Raw genomic sequence first — 16,772 nt, forward strand, 5'->3', positions numbered from 1 at the left:
ACTTCCCTTTTCCTCAGGAGTAGAAACTTGCTTGAGCTATGAGATGACAGAAAATTGCCAGAGGATGGATGCATTGTCCAATTTTGTGTGCAGATGGCCCGCAGTCCCAGAGGCCAGGGTCAACAACCTCTGTGGTCACAAATGTCATTAGCAACCTATAAAGGCTGCTAGTAAGACACTGGTCCTTCCACGTCCAGCCCCCAAAGCATATGCCACACAAATACTTCAAGATAGGATTACTATTTACTAGGGTTCCCTACCCCAAATTTAGGAAAACTCAAAAGGCAAGAAAGTCCCTAAGATTTGTCTGGACAAGACCTGGTGACCTCAGGACGAGTAGAGTTTAATTCTTAGTCACCCAGGTCCATAAAGGTAAAGTCTGAGTCCTTCAAACTTGGCAGGATAGCCCAAACTCCCCCATGCTACCTCAGTAACCCTTGTTCCAAATCCTCTTCTTCCAGTACCTATACTGTGCCCTAGGATGAAAGGAAGGGGGCCCATATAATAGTAAAAATAATAATTAGCATTTACATAGTACTTTAAGATTTACAAAATGCTTTACAAATTTGAAACTTCACAACAACCCTGGGAAATAATAATGATGATGATGATAATAATAACAATGTTAGCTCACATGTATATAGTGCTTACTATATCCCAGGCACTGTGTGAAGAACTTTACAAATATTAATTATGTCATTTAATCCCCCACAACAACCCAAGGAGACAAATGCTATCATTACCCTCATTTTACAGATAAGGAAACTGAGACAGAAATTAAAGGATTTGCCCAGGGTCAAACAACTAATAATTATCTAAGCCAAGATTTGAACTCAGATCTTTTGGAGTCTAAGCTTGTTGTGCTATTCAGAGGCAAGTACTATTATTATTTCCATTTTACAGATGAGAAAACCCAGACAGAATTACTCAGGATGGGGCAGCTAATAGGTGTCTGATGCTGTATTCATACTTAGGCCTGTCTGATTCTGAGTTTTCCACTCTGGTTATACTAGCTCTGTATTTGGGCTTCCATTCTCATTTGGCATTTATGGCTCTGCAGCTTTTCATTCCTACATCCCTCACTTTATTGTGCCCATGCCAACGAGATAGATGGAGACTCTTTGAGAACATGGATTGTTTCCTGTTTTTCCTTTGCGTCTCCAACACTGCCCAAAAGTGCCCAGAATATAGCAGCTTTTGTGCATGGAATATTGGTTGATGGATGGATGGTTGATCAAAGTGAGGGAAATACAACAGAAAAAGAAAGGTGTTAACAAAAAAGAAGAAAGGAGGAAGGGAATTCTAAAAAAGATGAATGCTTATGGAGAGTGAAGACTGATGGAGGGCCAATCACAATTGTTTATCCCTCTCTTTGGATAGCATTCACTTCATCAGCACGTGTTTAAGTGCCAAGCAATGAAAAAATAAGGTATCCCCCTATTGTCAAAAAGCTTACATTCTACTGACATGATACAACACATTCGGCTTTGGAGCCAGATCTGGGTTCAAAATCTGTACTCTGCTACTTATTACATGAATGACCTTGAGCAAGCAGCTTTATGTATATGTTTGTGCCTTCATTTCTTCATCTGTAAAATGTAAAATGAAAATTAAGTTCACTTCCAACTCTATCTATGATCCTACGATTCCAGGATTGAAGTGGGGCTGATGGGAAAGGAGGAAGACTAAGAACTGGAAAAACAGAAAAGGCCACTAAAAGGAAGGAGGCATTTACTCTGAGTTTTGAAGGAAGCTGAAAGTTTAAAAAGCAATCTAGTAGGAAAACCCCTTTAATCCTATGGTACAGTTTATGCAAAGATATGGAGGCAAGAGACAGAATATTGTATACAGGAAACAGTGAGTTTGGTTAGAGGGTCACATTAGGGGAAGTAATGTGTCATTAGCCTGGAAAAGTAGAATAAAATCAGTTTTTAAGGGGTTTAAAAATCCAATAGACAAATCTGTATTTTATTTTTAATGCAACATGGAGCCTCTGGAACTATTAGATGAAGGAAATGACATGGTAAAATTTGTATTTTAGAAATATATATCTGGTAGTTAGACAGAAAAAAGGTCTGAAGGTGAGACAAACTTGAGATAAGGCCTTTTATTTGTTTTTCCATTTTTATGTTAAGTGGAGATGATATGCAAAGGTGATTATAGAAATTAGGTCTAAAAGGTAATGTAAGAGTTCATTTCAGTAGTAGTTTTTACTGGCATTGATGCACATCCTCCCCTCTAAAGCAGGTACTCTTCATGGACCTACCTCAAATTATATTGATGAATTTAGACCTAAAGAATTTAACTTCCTGGTTTAATAATAATAGTAACAGTCATGATGATGATGGTGGTGATGATGATGATAACTAACACAATTATAGCATTTGGGGCAGCCAAATGACACAAGGGATGGAATAGACCTGGAATAAGAAGATTCATATTCCTGAGTTCAAATCTGGCCTCAAATACTGACTAGCTGTCACTTCACCCTGTTTGCCTCAGTTTCTTCATCTGTAAAACAAGCTGGAGAAGGCAATGGCCAACCTCTCCAGCATCACTGCCAAGAAAACACAAATGGTGCAACTTTGTCCAAAGACTATAAAACTGTGCTTACCCTTTGATCCAGCAGTGTCACTACTGGGTCTGTATTCCAAAGAGATCATGAAAGAGGGAAAAGGATCCACATGTGCAAGAATATCTGTGGCAGCCCTTTTTGTAGTGATAAGGAACTGGAAATTGAGTGGATATCCATCAGTTGGGGAATGGCTGAATACATTTTGGTATATGAATGCTATGGAATATTACTGTTCTTTAAGAAATGATGAGCAAGCTGATTTCAGAAAACCCTGGAAAGATTTACACGAACTGATTCTGAGTCAAGTGAGCAGAACACAGTAACAAGATTATGTGATGATCAACTGTGATGGACTTGGCTCTTCTCAACAATGGGTTGATTCGAGGCAATTCCAGTAGACTTGGGATGGAAAATGATATCTACATTGAGAGAACTATGGAGACAGAATATGAATCGAAACTTAGCACTTTCACCTTTTTTATTTGTTTTATTCTTTTTCATGGCTTTTCCCCTTTTGGTCTGATTTTTCTTGTACAACATGACAAATATGGAAATACATTTAAAAGAATTTCACATACTTAACCTACATCAGAAGAGTTGCTGTCTTGAGGAAGAGAGAGATAAGAGAGGAAGGGAGAAAAATTTGGAACAGAAAATTCTTGCAAAAATTTATCTTGAAAATATATTTACATGTATTTGGAAAAATAAATTATTGAAAATTTTAAAAAGAAAAGAAAATCTCAAATGGGGTCTTCAAGAATGAGATACAACTGAAAGAATTCAACAACAAAATCTAGCAGTTACTATGTGTCAAGCACTGTGCTAAGCACCTTTCAGTCACTATCTCACTCGATTCTCAGGACTACTAGAATGGGGGAGTGGAAGTAGTGCCATTTTACAGATGAGAAACCTGAGGCAAACAAGAATCATGGAGCTATTAACTATCTGAGACTAGATTTGAATTCAGGTTCTGCTGAATTCAGTGCCCAATTGACTGTACCATCTAGCTCCTTTAAAACAAACAAACAAACAAACAAAAAGAAGCAAGGAAATATGACTTTATTAAGCATCTACATATATATGCCAGGCAGCGGGCTAAGTGATTTACAAATATTATATCATTTGATCCTCACAGCAACCCTGGCAGATCAGATGAGAAAATGAAAACTGAAGTAAACAGGGTTAAGTGACTTACCCAGAGTCACACATCTAGTATCTGAGGCTACATTTGAAACTGGGTCTTCTTGACTACTCCTACCCTATGCCCACCCCCATCCACTGTGCCATCTAGTTACAATATATGCAAAGCATATATATTCTTCCTAACTTCCCTATATCTTTTGAGAGCATCATCAAATTATCTTCAACTCTTGGTTCTTCTTCATTCCCAACTTCCAAATCAGGTACTAACTAGTACCTATGGAGTCTGCCTCCGCAACATTTCTTAGATGTATCTCCTTTTTTCCCCTCAAGAAGTCTCCTAACAAACTCTAAGTGACCTCTCTGCCTATATTCTTTTCCCTCACTATTGCCTCCTGAACAAAGCTGTCAAATCTATAGTCTTTAAGCAGAAGTCATTCCCAGTTCAAGTTTCAATAGTTCCCTAATGCCTCTACCATAAACAATGAAGATCTGGCGCTCAAATCTCTCGATAATCTTGTTCCAAACTCATTCTAGTATTACTTCACATTGCTTCCCTTCCTATTACCCCAAAACTTGTCTATTGGTTGTTCCTTAGACCCTTTGCATAACAAGAGTTTAATTCCTACAGTATTCTGCAGATGCCAAATGTCTTCTTATCCATTCTCACATTTAAGTCTAGCAAGTCTTATGAAACAGAAAATCTAAGTATTATCTTTATTTTTACAGTTGATAAAACTGAAACTCAATCAGATTTGGCTGAGATCAGTTAATAAGGGGTAAAGATGGGACTCGAAGCCCAAATTTCTAACTCTAAATCTAATGTTCTTGCAGTCACGTAATAACTAGTAGCAACAATTCCAATGACTGTGATGAAGAGGGCCATCTGCCCCCAGAGAAAGGACTAAGGGAATTGGGTATGGATCACAACATAGTATTTTCATTCTTTTTGTTGTTGTTTGCTTGTGTTTTGTTTTCTTTATCATTTTTCTTTCCCTTTTTGATCTGGTTTTTCTTGTGCAGCAAGACTATTGTATAAATATGTGTGTGTGTGTATGTTAAAATATGTTATATTAAATATATGTATAATATGTGGGTATATATAAATAGATAAATAAAATTATATATATAAATATGTGTGTATATATAAATAGGTAATAAATAAAATTATATATAAATACACATAAAATAGTATAAATGTGTGTGTATATGTTAAAACCAATATATGTATATATAATATAAATATTTATATATGTGATTTATAATTATATATATAATAGATTAAACATATATTTTAACATATTTATCTTATTTTGGATTACTTGCCATCTAGGGGATGGGTTAGGAAAAAGGAGGGGAAAGTTTGGAACATGGAGTTTTGTAGGGGTCAGCGTTAAAAAATTGTCCGTGCATGTTTTGAAAATAAAAAGCTTTAATTAAAAAAAAACAAAAACAAAAAAAAAAAAAAAAAAAAAACTAGTGTCAAGAATTAGTAACTAAATGTAGGGGTCATGAAATTATGATTTGTTATCAGTAAATATTTGATTTGTATGCCTATTTTATATACTTATATATCAGGGTCACATAAAAATTGCTTAGGACAAGCAGGGGATACAAGCAGAAAAAAGTTTAAGAAACTCTGGGCTAGAGGTCATCTAAAATGTTCTTTCCTAGGGAGAGAGAATGATTTTAAGAGGAATTTATGCTAATCCACAGGATGAAGCTGCCATTTTTCATTCTGGCTCCTTAGAGAACAATGAAAAGGCTAAATGTGGGGCCTTGAAGGCCACTGCAGTGTCGGCAACTGTGACCTATGAATCCCTGATTATTTCTTTGAAAAGTTTATCTCAGACTTTAGCCACTAAGACCTCAATCCATGGCACAATGAATACCTAGTGATGAGACTATACAGCCTCATCCAGAAGAGCATCTGCATTCCCTGGGAAAGACTCTCCTCCCAAACATTATGCACCTTTTGGATGCAAAACCTACATAACCTGGGAAAGACTCTTTTCCCACACCCTATCTCAAGTATGTTCCTTTCGGATGCAAAACCTAAATTGTTTTGTTTCTGTATATAAGTAAGCCCTGAGAAAACGTCTTTTTGCAATTCTTTGACATTGCCCACTAAGAGAACATCTTAGTGTCTCTCTCTCTTTAATAAAGTGCCTTTTCTTATCCCGCCCTAACTTGGTGTTTTAGAGAACTAGGAGACCTACCCGTATTCCTGCAACGATCCATACCTCATCACTAGGATTGATGGTGTGGAGAGGAGAGAGAAAATAGGAAGGGAAGGGAAAGATATCAGAGCTAATTTGAATGACTGTAATTAATCAGTGTTATATTCAAATAAATGGGGGAAATCATATCCTATAACTAAGATTTTATCTTTTGGTTTAAGGAATGAGTAGGACTACTTACTTCATTGATCAGGCAACTCTTCTATGACTACAATTATTACTTCCTCTGTGTGTGTGTGTGTGTGTGTGTGTGGTGTGTGTGTGTGTGTGTGTGTGTGTGTGTGTGTGTGTGTTGTGTTTGGGGAGGGGGGATTTTAGGATCAGCGCCCCAGAAATCTGGAAAATTGGTGCAAAATTTTTTGGTCCTGCCTTCGCACCAAAGAAGTCTGAATTTTTCTTTTTCTTTTATGAGGTTTTGTAAACTTTTGTGTTACGTGTTCCTTAATTTCTAAACTTTTTCTGTCATCTGTGTGTTGCCAGCAGTTTCCACAAAATTCCCTCCAAATTCCCATTTAATTTCTTATGCCAACCCACGATATATCCAAATCACAATGGGGAAAGTTGCAATGTGGAAGGAATAACTATTATAATGTAACAGCTCTCTGAGGTCATTGAGTATTAAGGAGACTTGTCTAGAGTCACTCAAATGGCATTTGACATAAAGAAGGAGTAGGTGGCCTCAAGGAACAGGCTGTAAGGAACTCAAGGCACTCCTTTTCCGTCCAATAACCCAAGCTCTCTTCTAAGAAAAATCAAAATCAAAATCTTTTCATCTTCAGGAGAGAGAGAGGAGTCACAAAACAAAGAATTCTTTAAAATCACAAAGTGTGGAAAGCTGGCTTACACCAAATTAAGATACTTTTATTAGAGTCTGACTTGAAAAAATAAAACTCTTTCTGTCCTATTCTTCACAAAAGTTAGCCATACCCCAAAACAAAACAAAACAAAACTAAAACAACCAACCTTTGTCTTATAGAATCTTCCTATGATTATGAAAGAGGATCTAATTTTCCCCAAGAGACAAGACAATAAACAGTCCCTGAAGCAGGGATTTACAGTCTCTATAAAAATAATCTTGGAAAATAAAACAATGTAGACAAAAAAGGTTTTACACTTAAACCAGTAACAAACCCTTAAGTCTATGAATAAAGTTGCTAATGAGGACATGAGTCTTTATTCCCAAAGGTCTGGGGGGCACCTGTGAGAGGAAGTATTGTCAAAAAGATATACTTGTGCTGTGATGAAAAACAAACAGCAGACAAAGCAGGAGTGAAATCTTATTTCTCTGGCTTGAACATACCACACTATGTGAGCATTTCAGGAGAAAATTAATTGTCAAATTGGGCAGCAGGGGCACATGAAGAGTTTCTGCCAAATACTCAAGGTTGAGTACTCAGATAAGGAGAGGACAGGAATAGTGAGGGGGGAATTGGAGATTTTAGTCTCCACACAAAGCAAACCAACAACAATGGGAAAACAGCTATTTATAAGACTGGGCTAATCAGGCATTCTTGTTTTTAAAACTCCCTAGAACCTTGGGAATGGAGCAACAAAGTGATGCTGCCTGGAGTCACAAAGACCCGAGTTCAAAATTAGTTCCAGATACTTAGTACTAGTGGGACCCTCAATAAGATACTTGACCCTGGTCGGCCTCAGTTTCCTCATCTGCAAAATGAGCTGGAGAGGAAAATGGCAAACCACTCCCAAATGGGGTCACAGAGTAAGATGTGACTGAAAAATGAATGAACCACCACAAAACCTTGGAAAGTCAAGAATCTGTGCACATTGTTATTATTCTAACACTCCAAGGACATCATCACAATATGATGTTTTTCTTTACAATAATTTAACATTTCAATTTGCAGACTTCATTTGGGTAGGATAAAAAGTGAGGTATGAGAGGCAAGCTATCATCACTGATAAGACCATCCTGGAGTCAGAAAATCATGGGTTCAATTTCTAGTCCTGCTTATGACTCAGACTAGCCTGTGTGACCATTTAACACTCACCACGCCTAGCCAGCTCTCCAAGATGAAAACTTGCCAATGAGTTGCTGATTCTCCATTTGTAGAGGATGTGTTCACCTATGAAATTTCAGTCTGAACCTTTATTGAACAACTCACTGTTTCCACTCCACTTTCCCACCCTCCCTAAACTCCCTGTGTAAAGCAGTTAATAATAGGTATAACTTCATCTTTTGCCCAACACTGGGAAATGTTGGAAAATGTAACTAATTCATAAAGTATTGCATAAATGTTAGTTGCTATTATTGCTTAAGAATCATTTCTACATGATAGCTAATATTTACATAGTAATCTAAGATTTCCAAAGAGCTTAACCCATATTATCTCATTTGATGTTCACAACAGTACTATTATTATTTCTATTTTACAAATGAGGAAACTAGGGGGCAGCTAAATGGTGCAGTGTATAGAGTACCAGTCCTGAAGTCGGGCAAACCTGAGTTCAAATCTGACTTCACACACTTAACATTTCCTAGCTGTGTGACCCCAGGCAAGTCACTTTACCCCAATTGCCTCAGCAAAAAACAAAACAAAAAACAGCAACAACAACAAATGAAGAAAGTAAGGCTGAGAAATTAAGTGGCTTGGTCTAGGATCAGCCTTCATCAGACTTAACTACCAAGCACAGGCATTCCTAATCTTCCCCCTCCTCAACTTTGCTTCTCATTTCTTCCTGAGGGAAGGACTATCTTTCTTTCTGCTCTGTATTTGTATTCCCAGCCTTTATTTAGCTCAGTAGCTGTCGAGGTACATTATAAATGCTTTAACAAATTTTTTGTTGTCATTTATCCTTCGGTATTGAAAGGGACCAGGACATCAGGGAAGTGACAAGCCATGACAGGCAAGTGAATTGGATTTAAAGAGGGAGGGCTGTGCAAGGTCACTTGCCTCACTTTCCCCTCCACAGCCATCAGGATCTAGTGACAAGACACAATACAGGAAGACTGGAGATGGTCCCAGATGCGGTGGGAGACCTTTGCTTGTTGACTGAATTGTCAATTGCCTCCAAACTGGCCATTGGCGTGTCTAGTAGCTACAGTGCACTCTCCCCATCTCTACTTTTTACAATGTCAAGTTTCCTTCAAAATTCTATTCAAGTGCCACTTTCCCAATACCTCCAGCAGCTAGTGTTTTCCCCCACCCAAGTTTCCTTTGCATTAATTACATACATCTTTATCTACGTCCATGTTGTCTTCCCTAATATATTGTAAGCTGCTTTAGACCAGAGGCTGCTTAATTTTCATCTTGGTATCACATCTAGTCCAGTGCATAGCATATAGGTGATAATGAATAAATGGTTGTGGATTGCCACCTCTTATTAAAAATATCTCAAAATCCCTAGTGCAGACTTAAGCTTTAATAACTTGTTATTATTATGGTTCGGTTGTGTCTAACTGTGACTCCATTTGGAGTTTTCTTGGCAGAGATACTGAAGTGGTTAGCCATTTCCTCCTCCAGTTCATTCTACAGATGAGGAAACTGAGGCAAATAGGATTAAATACCAATCTTAGGGTCACATGCATATTAAGTATCTGAGGCAGAATTTGAACTCAGGTTTTCCTGACTCCAGGCCAGGCGCTTTATCCACTGTTCGACCTAGCTGCCCAGTGTACCACCCAGGCTCCCTTTAGTAACTTAAGTCTGCACTAAAACTCTTGACAGATTATTCTAAAAGCACTCTCTCTTGATCTGTGTCTCTCTTTCTCTTCCTCATTTCAAGTGGGTAGGGTTTTTGATGGTGGGAGAGAGAGAACAGTGACCTCATTTGGAATTTTTTCACAAAGGCTTAATTAAAAAAAAAAAAAAAAGCTACCTGTAACTTATAAAGATAACTATATGTGGTGTTCCCAAAGTCTTAATGCATCTTGAAGCTTGTGTAAAGTTTAAAACAATACTAAGACTTTAGAAACACTCAGTATATCAATAGATATGTAATAATTCCACCAAATGACTAACTTGCAGTTCAAATTTCTATTGACTAGGCCCTCATTCAATTCAATTCAACAAGCAATTATTAAACACCTTCATTAAGAAATACATTAAACTGAAGTAAAAATGGTGATTACTAATCTTTAGGAGTTTACACTCCCTTAGAAAGAGGTGTGTGTGTTGGTGGGGGGGAGAGAATACGTATGCAGTTTTGTTTTGTCTTTGTAATTCCAAAATGTAATCTGTGTGTGCGTGTCAGTCTGCCTGTTTCTCTCACTAATTTTCTCTCTACCTCCATCTCTCTCAGTGTCTGTCTCTGTCTGTCAGTCTGTGTGTGTGTGTGTCTCTGTCAATCTCTGTCTCTGTGTCAGTCTGTCTCTCTGTCTCTCTCTGTGTGTGTCTCTCTCCCTGTCATCTCTGTCAGTCTCTGTCTTTCTCTGTCTCTGTCTCTCTGTCAGTCTCTGTCTCTGAATCCCCGTTTCTGAATCTCTCCATCTCTGTCTCTCTGTGGGTGTCTCTTTGTGTGTGTCTCTCTCTGATTCTGTGTGTATCTCTGTGTGTGTTTCTCTGTCTCTGTGTTTCTGACTCTGTGTGTGTGTGTGTGTGTGTGTGTCTGTCTGTCTGTCTCTCCCTTTCAAAACAGAACAAAACAAAAATCCCTGCCCTCAAGGAGTTTATACCCTAAGGGACAGATACAACCCAACCCAGTAAAGGAGGGAGGGAAGGACAATACAGAGGACACCTGCGCAGGAGCAGAAGGGAAAAGGTACATAGGGATGCCCAAAACGGGAAAGGGACATCACTTAGATAAGCCTTGGTTAGAATTAGCACATTGTTTTCCACAAATAGATGAAAGGTTTGGCCTTCAGAATACAAACAGTTAAGCACTTGCTAAACAGAGAGTGTTAGAGCGCCCCAGGGGGGAAGTAGCTCCAAGGGGAGGTTGAGAACTAGTCTCTAAATCAGGTTAAATATTTTCCTTTATATCATGTTTACCTTCCTACTTTGCTTAATGTACCCTTTTTTTCTGAAGTATTGAAAGGAGAAACATTAGCCTGAGCTCCTTTCAGGAGGACCAACGATTGCGAATCAGTAGGACACAACTTAATGAAGTTTTGCAATCCCTCTGACTGCTGGCATACACGCTTGGTTGACACTACCTTCAGCATGCAGTTCCTAAAAGCCCCCTTGCCAGCTGCTCAAACAATTCCTGTAGCAGCCAATTTCCACTGACGGAATGGGGGAGACAGCACTCTGGTTCAGGTTCCCATCACATCTTACTAGCAGATAGATTCCCGTTTCAAGTTCTCCCCACCCCCAACTTTAACCCATCCTCTCACTCAAATACCAAGGTAATTTCCCAAAAAGTATAAATCTAACCATGTAACCTACCCTCCCCTCACTTCAATTAATTCCAGTGGCTCCCTATTACCTTCAAGATGAAATGTGGAATCCTGCTGGGCTTTTTAAACCGGTCATAACCTGATCCTTCCTGCCTATCCTTTCCACAAAAGATCTACCAGGGACATTGACTTGGCAGTTTGTTCTTCAAACTCAAAACTTTCTCTCCCAGCTCTTTACCATTTCACGGTCTATATTTCATCCCCTCCTCCATGCTTAGAGATCTTCCTTCCTTATCCTCCCCTTTCTTTCTTCATCCTGTTTCCCCGACTTGCTTCAAAAATTAGCTCAAATCCTATCTTTTGTAAAGGATCCTTCTGGCCAAGACTCCCCTTCCTGTGAGTATCTTCCCTCAGAGATTTCCTTTCATTTATGTTGTATTTTGTATTCTGTTACCTCCCATTGGAATGGGGGTTCCTAGAGAAAAGAGGCTGTCATACACCTTTATTTGCATCCTCATTGCTTAGTAGTGCTAATCTGCCCCCAGAAAGTGTTCAATAAATATTTTTGACTCATTTTACATTAGAAAGAAATTTTAACCAGGGCAATAATGACTAGGTAGCAGTTAGATAAATACTTATGATAATGAAGTCTTATTGAGCTCCCAAAGCTAACATCTTAACTCCAGTATTATTTTGTTATATATTTATGAAATAAATCAAACTGGAAAAAGATTTTTAAAAATAACTTAAAAAGATTAATAAAAATAACAGGCAGACCTTGGTTTGATTTCAAATTAGCCCCTTCTCCTTCTATTTAAGTGCATCATAATATCAAAATGCTAAAATTCTTTATAATTAACCTAAGACTAGGGTCCTTAAGTTTCTAGTTACAGAACCCATGTTAACATCCTTTTAAAAAAAGACTACTATTTAAAAAGTTATTGATCTCTTTTCCCTTTGAATCACCTCATTTCTAACATATTCTGCCATTTCCCTAGCATCTGCAGTATTCTACACTCAGGAATATCCCATTCCTTCAAGAAAAAAGGAAGAGGCACCTTCATATTTCCTTTTCAGGGCCAAGACTAATCATTTTAATGAAACAGTACTTAGTTCTCATGCTTAGTTGTTTGTTTTCCCCCCATCTGTATTGCTGTGATAATCATGTATGCTATAATTCTAGTTCTGCTTATTTCATTGTACATCATTTCATAGAAGTCTTCCCAAGGTTTTCTGTATTCTTCATATTCATTGTTTCTTGTCCTACACTTAAAGCTTTCTTGTAGTGTTATAAAATAACTTTTTATTAGGTTCTTTTATACATTTCCTCCAAGGCCATTACTATGTTATAAAACCTGGGAACAATTTCCTAGATCCCTTGAAACACTGGCCAATACAACCACATCTCAATCATCACAAACTACAGCAATCTGTACAATTTGTTTAGATATTTGATGGTCAATGGGCTTCTGTAAGTTCTTTGCTATTACAAAGAATGTGGCTTTAAGTATTTTGATGTTTAAGGTATGGGCCCAAGGGTGTACTAGAATTAGCTAGTTGTTAAATTTTCAGTGTGAGCATAATTACACCTTGGAAATTGTGAAATCTACAAAAAAAAAAGGAGGCTTGATTTATTGTTTTGTTGTCTAGACTTAAGATAGTGATTAAGAAAATGTCAAGAATGCAGATTAAATTTAAAAGTGTGTTTTACCTATGTCTTCCTCCCTCCGGCTTATTGTTAAACATTTATCATCACTCTTCTATCTTATGATTCAATAATTTCATTTTGCTTTCCAGAATTATTCACAACTTCAATATTAGTTGAAGTATTATTGCATTAGTACATGGAAAAGCGACATTTAATGTCCTCAAATCTAGAAGTTAGTTAGCAAAGCGGTGGTGATTATGACAATAAATGCTTAAATATGAGGGAGGGTACAACTGATCGCTTTGATTTTTGGTTTGGGGTTCTATTGGGGGTGAAGAGGACAAGCTATCAGGAGAGGTGCTATAATCATAGCAAACAACTTAGAGATCCACCAAACAAAGCTTCAAAGTCACATAGTGGATTCTGAACTGACAGTTACAGATCCCTGACCTAAGGAATCTCTTTAAGACTGGAGCACTGAATTTGGAGTTGGAGAACTGGATTGGAACTCCAGTTCTACCGATTACTATCTGTGACCACAGGAAAGTCAGTTAACCTTTTGGAGGCCTCAGTTTCTTCATCTGTAAAAGGGAAGGGGTTGGACTAGATGGCCTTGCAACTTCTTTACAGCTCTCCTATTATAGTACTACAATTTATTGTTATTATATATATATATTATATATATATATATATATATATATATATATTACATATAGCATAGTCCTGTTATAGTAGCCTAAAAAGTTCTCACATTTAGATATGGAATAAAAAGATCATGATTCATTTTATTTTCACCCTAATGTCTACCTTAAAATGGAGTAAATATTAACCTCTTCTCTCTTGAATCTCAAGGCTTCCAAAGGAAAGAAAAATGTTGGGGGAAAGGATACAGAAAGTCCTAGTTCCCAGACCCACTATGATTACATAAATCATTTGGTTATAAGCAAGTCTATACTAGTTACTTAACAATGACACAGTTACCTGGATAAATGGTATCCCAACTCCATGGCTGGTAATAACTACTCTGCCATCAATTCAGTCAAGCTGTTTTTCAAAGTAAAACTCAACCACCTGCTGCATCAGCTTCAAAATTAATATTTCCTTCTTCAACTTAAGATGGGAACTGTTTGAAACACTAGGAAGGGAGCTAGGTACAGCTAGAATTTGTTGTATTATCTTTTATTAGGGGGGTGGAGGAAGGCAGGAGAAGGAGATGCTTGAAATGAGGCTGTTTCTAAGCGAACAAAAGACTGCCTTGTAGAAAGAGTGACTTCATCGTAGAAAGATGGGAGGGAGATACAAATGTATCAATGGAGCAAGGAAATTGTTCCTAAATTTTGTAACATTGTAAAGGGCCTGCAGCAAACACACAAAGGAGTCTAATAAAGAGTTATTTTATAGCTCTAGGAGGAAGTTAAGAGTGTATACATGCCCACACTTATTTAAAACGTGTTGCAGTTCCAAGGGCACTGAAATAATAAAGCTTCCAGACGTGAACTTAAAAAACAAAAAGAAACAAAAGCCACTTTTCACAACTCAGGTTATTTATAATTTTTATATTTATATAAAATTTATATTTAATATTTGTATTTGTTTTTACAAATGAAAAGAGACTCATTCTTTCCTAATCTCCCCCATATAATTTGTATTAATATATCTTATTACATTAATTCCATTGTTATTATTTAATCGTTTAGTCATGTCTGACTTTTTGTAACCTCATTTGGAGTTTTCTTGGCAGAGATACTGAAGTGGTGTGTCATTTCCTTCTCCAGTTCATTTTACAGATGAGAAAACTGAGGCAAACAGGGTTAAGTAACTTGCACAGGGTCACACAACTAGAAAGTATCTGATGTTGGATTTGAATTCAGGTATTTTTGATTCCAAGTCTGGCAATCCACTGCACCACTTAGCTGCCCATTATATTAACAAATTATATTAATAAATTAATGTAACATTAAAGGTGTGCTTTGCCATTCTCGGGTCTTGTACACAGGATTCAAAAAGGTTATTTTTAAAGAGGTGAGAAATAAAGTAATCGAGTCCCATTAAATCGTACAAGTTTAATCTCCAGTATTCCATAATTTTACTGATATTAATTAATGACATTTATTAATACCTACTCTTTTTCTCAGCTGAAGGAAAGAAAACCAACATATGTGAGTAGCAGTGAAAATTAGATATAAAATTATCTATACATGTGACAGGAATGGTCAGTGTCACAAGGAGACAGCTATAAGGCTGTCTTGATTCATAATGATTCTATATGAATGTACGTGTAATGATGGAAGACAATGGTATCAAACTTCTAAATTCAGATTAAAATGTAAATGGGAAATGTTGAGAAAATAAAAATAGAATATAACATAAATATTGTTGAATTTATGATTTTCTAAATCTTTATATGGCCCGCAGTAACCCATTTCTATTTTTGATTTAATAGAGGGTCAGGAAAACCTGGATTCAAGTCCACCTTGAATCTTTTACATCCTGCTTGTGTGATTCAGAGTAAGTCATTTAATTTCTCAATGTCCCTATGTAACCCTCTGATATGACTAAATTGCAATCTTCATATCTATAGTAAAATAGTATCATAGACTTCCTCAAAAATGTATAAATGCAAGAATGTGCTGATAAATGTTTAACAACTGGTTCTCCAGAAGAAGGAAAAATTGAACTCAGCACACACTCAAGTTTAATTTGCATTATTTACCTTTTCACAATTACTTTCTAAAATTTAGACAATCGACAAAACCAAAAAGCCTGAGTCGACATATCTTTTGCCAATTTCCAAGGTATAAATAAATGCTCATGCTGAAAATGTAACAATTGGCATACCCACTATCATATATACCTATACACACATAAATATATACATCTACTAATATTTGGATTAATACATTTATTTATCCAACATTTGAGAATTTACAAGGCATAGTGTATCGAGGGCCAGTTTTAGAATCAGAAACTACCTTCCCATTCTCCCTCTGACACTTTGTGACCAAGGATAAATCACTTTACTTTCCAGTTCCTGAGGAAACTCTCTAAGATTTTTAGTTGGCAAAAGGGCTATGGAGTTTTGCACATACAAACAAAATCACAAGTCCAAATCCCTTCTAATTTTTTTAAAAAAATAAAAGGTACCTACTATGTATCAAGAACCATGATAACCCCTTTAAAATTATCTCATTCAAATCACAATAATCCTGAGATACAGATTACTGTAATCATCCCCAATTTGTGGTTGGGAAAACTGAGGCAGAGATTGAATGAGTTGTCCAAGGTCACACAGTAAAGTGTCAGAGGCTAAATCTGAACTCAGATCTTCCTGACTTCCAGTCTAACACGTCATGCATTGCCCCATTAAGCTGCCTCTATAGAAAAATAATTCATATGAGAAATTTTATATATATATATATATATATATATATATATATATATATGCAGAAATGTATTTCAATCCTTCAAAAGAGCTCTGATTTTTTTTTAACCAGTGCAGCTACTTTCCTCTACTAGTGCTGATTGTTATCCCTCCATGTCTTAGCACCTTCTTCATTAGTTCAACTATGACCTCTATGTAGATGATTCTCAGATTTATCTATCCAGTCCCTTGCGAACTGCAGGCCTACTACATCACCAACTGTCTGTAAACAACTCAAACTCTTCATATCCAGAACAGAACTCATCATCTTCTCGCTAAAAACTACCCCTCGCTCTTCCTAAAGTCTCTATTTTTCTTAAAAGCACCATGATCCTTCCTCTCATTTCATGTTTACTACCTTGATTGTTTTCTTTCCTTCATGCATAACCAGCAGCCAAAACTTAAAGAGTTTCTATCTTAATTTCACTTAAATAACTTTCTCTCCTCACCAT

General features: G+C 36.9%; 1 protein-coding gene across 3 annotated transcripts in view; it reads right to left on the reverse strand.

Annotated features, from left to right (window-relative positions):
- The window catches only part of BCAR3 (BCAR3 adaptor protein, NSP family member), a 167,099-nt gene that overhangs the window by 123,716 nt on the left and 26,611 nt on the right, over window positions 1–16,772 (reverse strand). The window contains exon 1 of one of the 3 annotated variants that reach the window (XM_031967099.1): window positions 13,881–14,395. The exons of the other annotated variants lie outside the window; for them this stretch is intronic. Within the exon in view, the coding sequence (XP_031822959.1) occupies window positions 13,881–13,906 (26 nt within the window). The 5' untranslated portion in view covers window positions 13,907–14,395. Of the gene's footprint in view, window positions 1–13,880; window positions 14,396–16,772 lie in introns of those variants that run through there. 3 annotated transcript variants of the gene reach the window in all.

Source organism: Sarcophilus harrisii, chromosome 4, assembly GCF_902635505.1.
Source record: "Sarcophilus harrisii chromosome 4, mSarHar1.11, whole genome shotgun sequence".
NCBI lineage: Eukaryota > Metazoa > Chordata > Mammalia > Dasyuromorphia > Dasyuridae > Sarcophilus > Sarcophilus harrisii.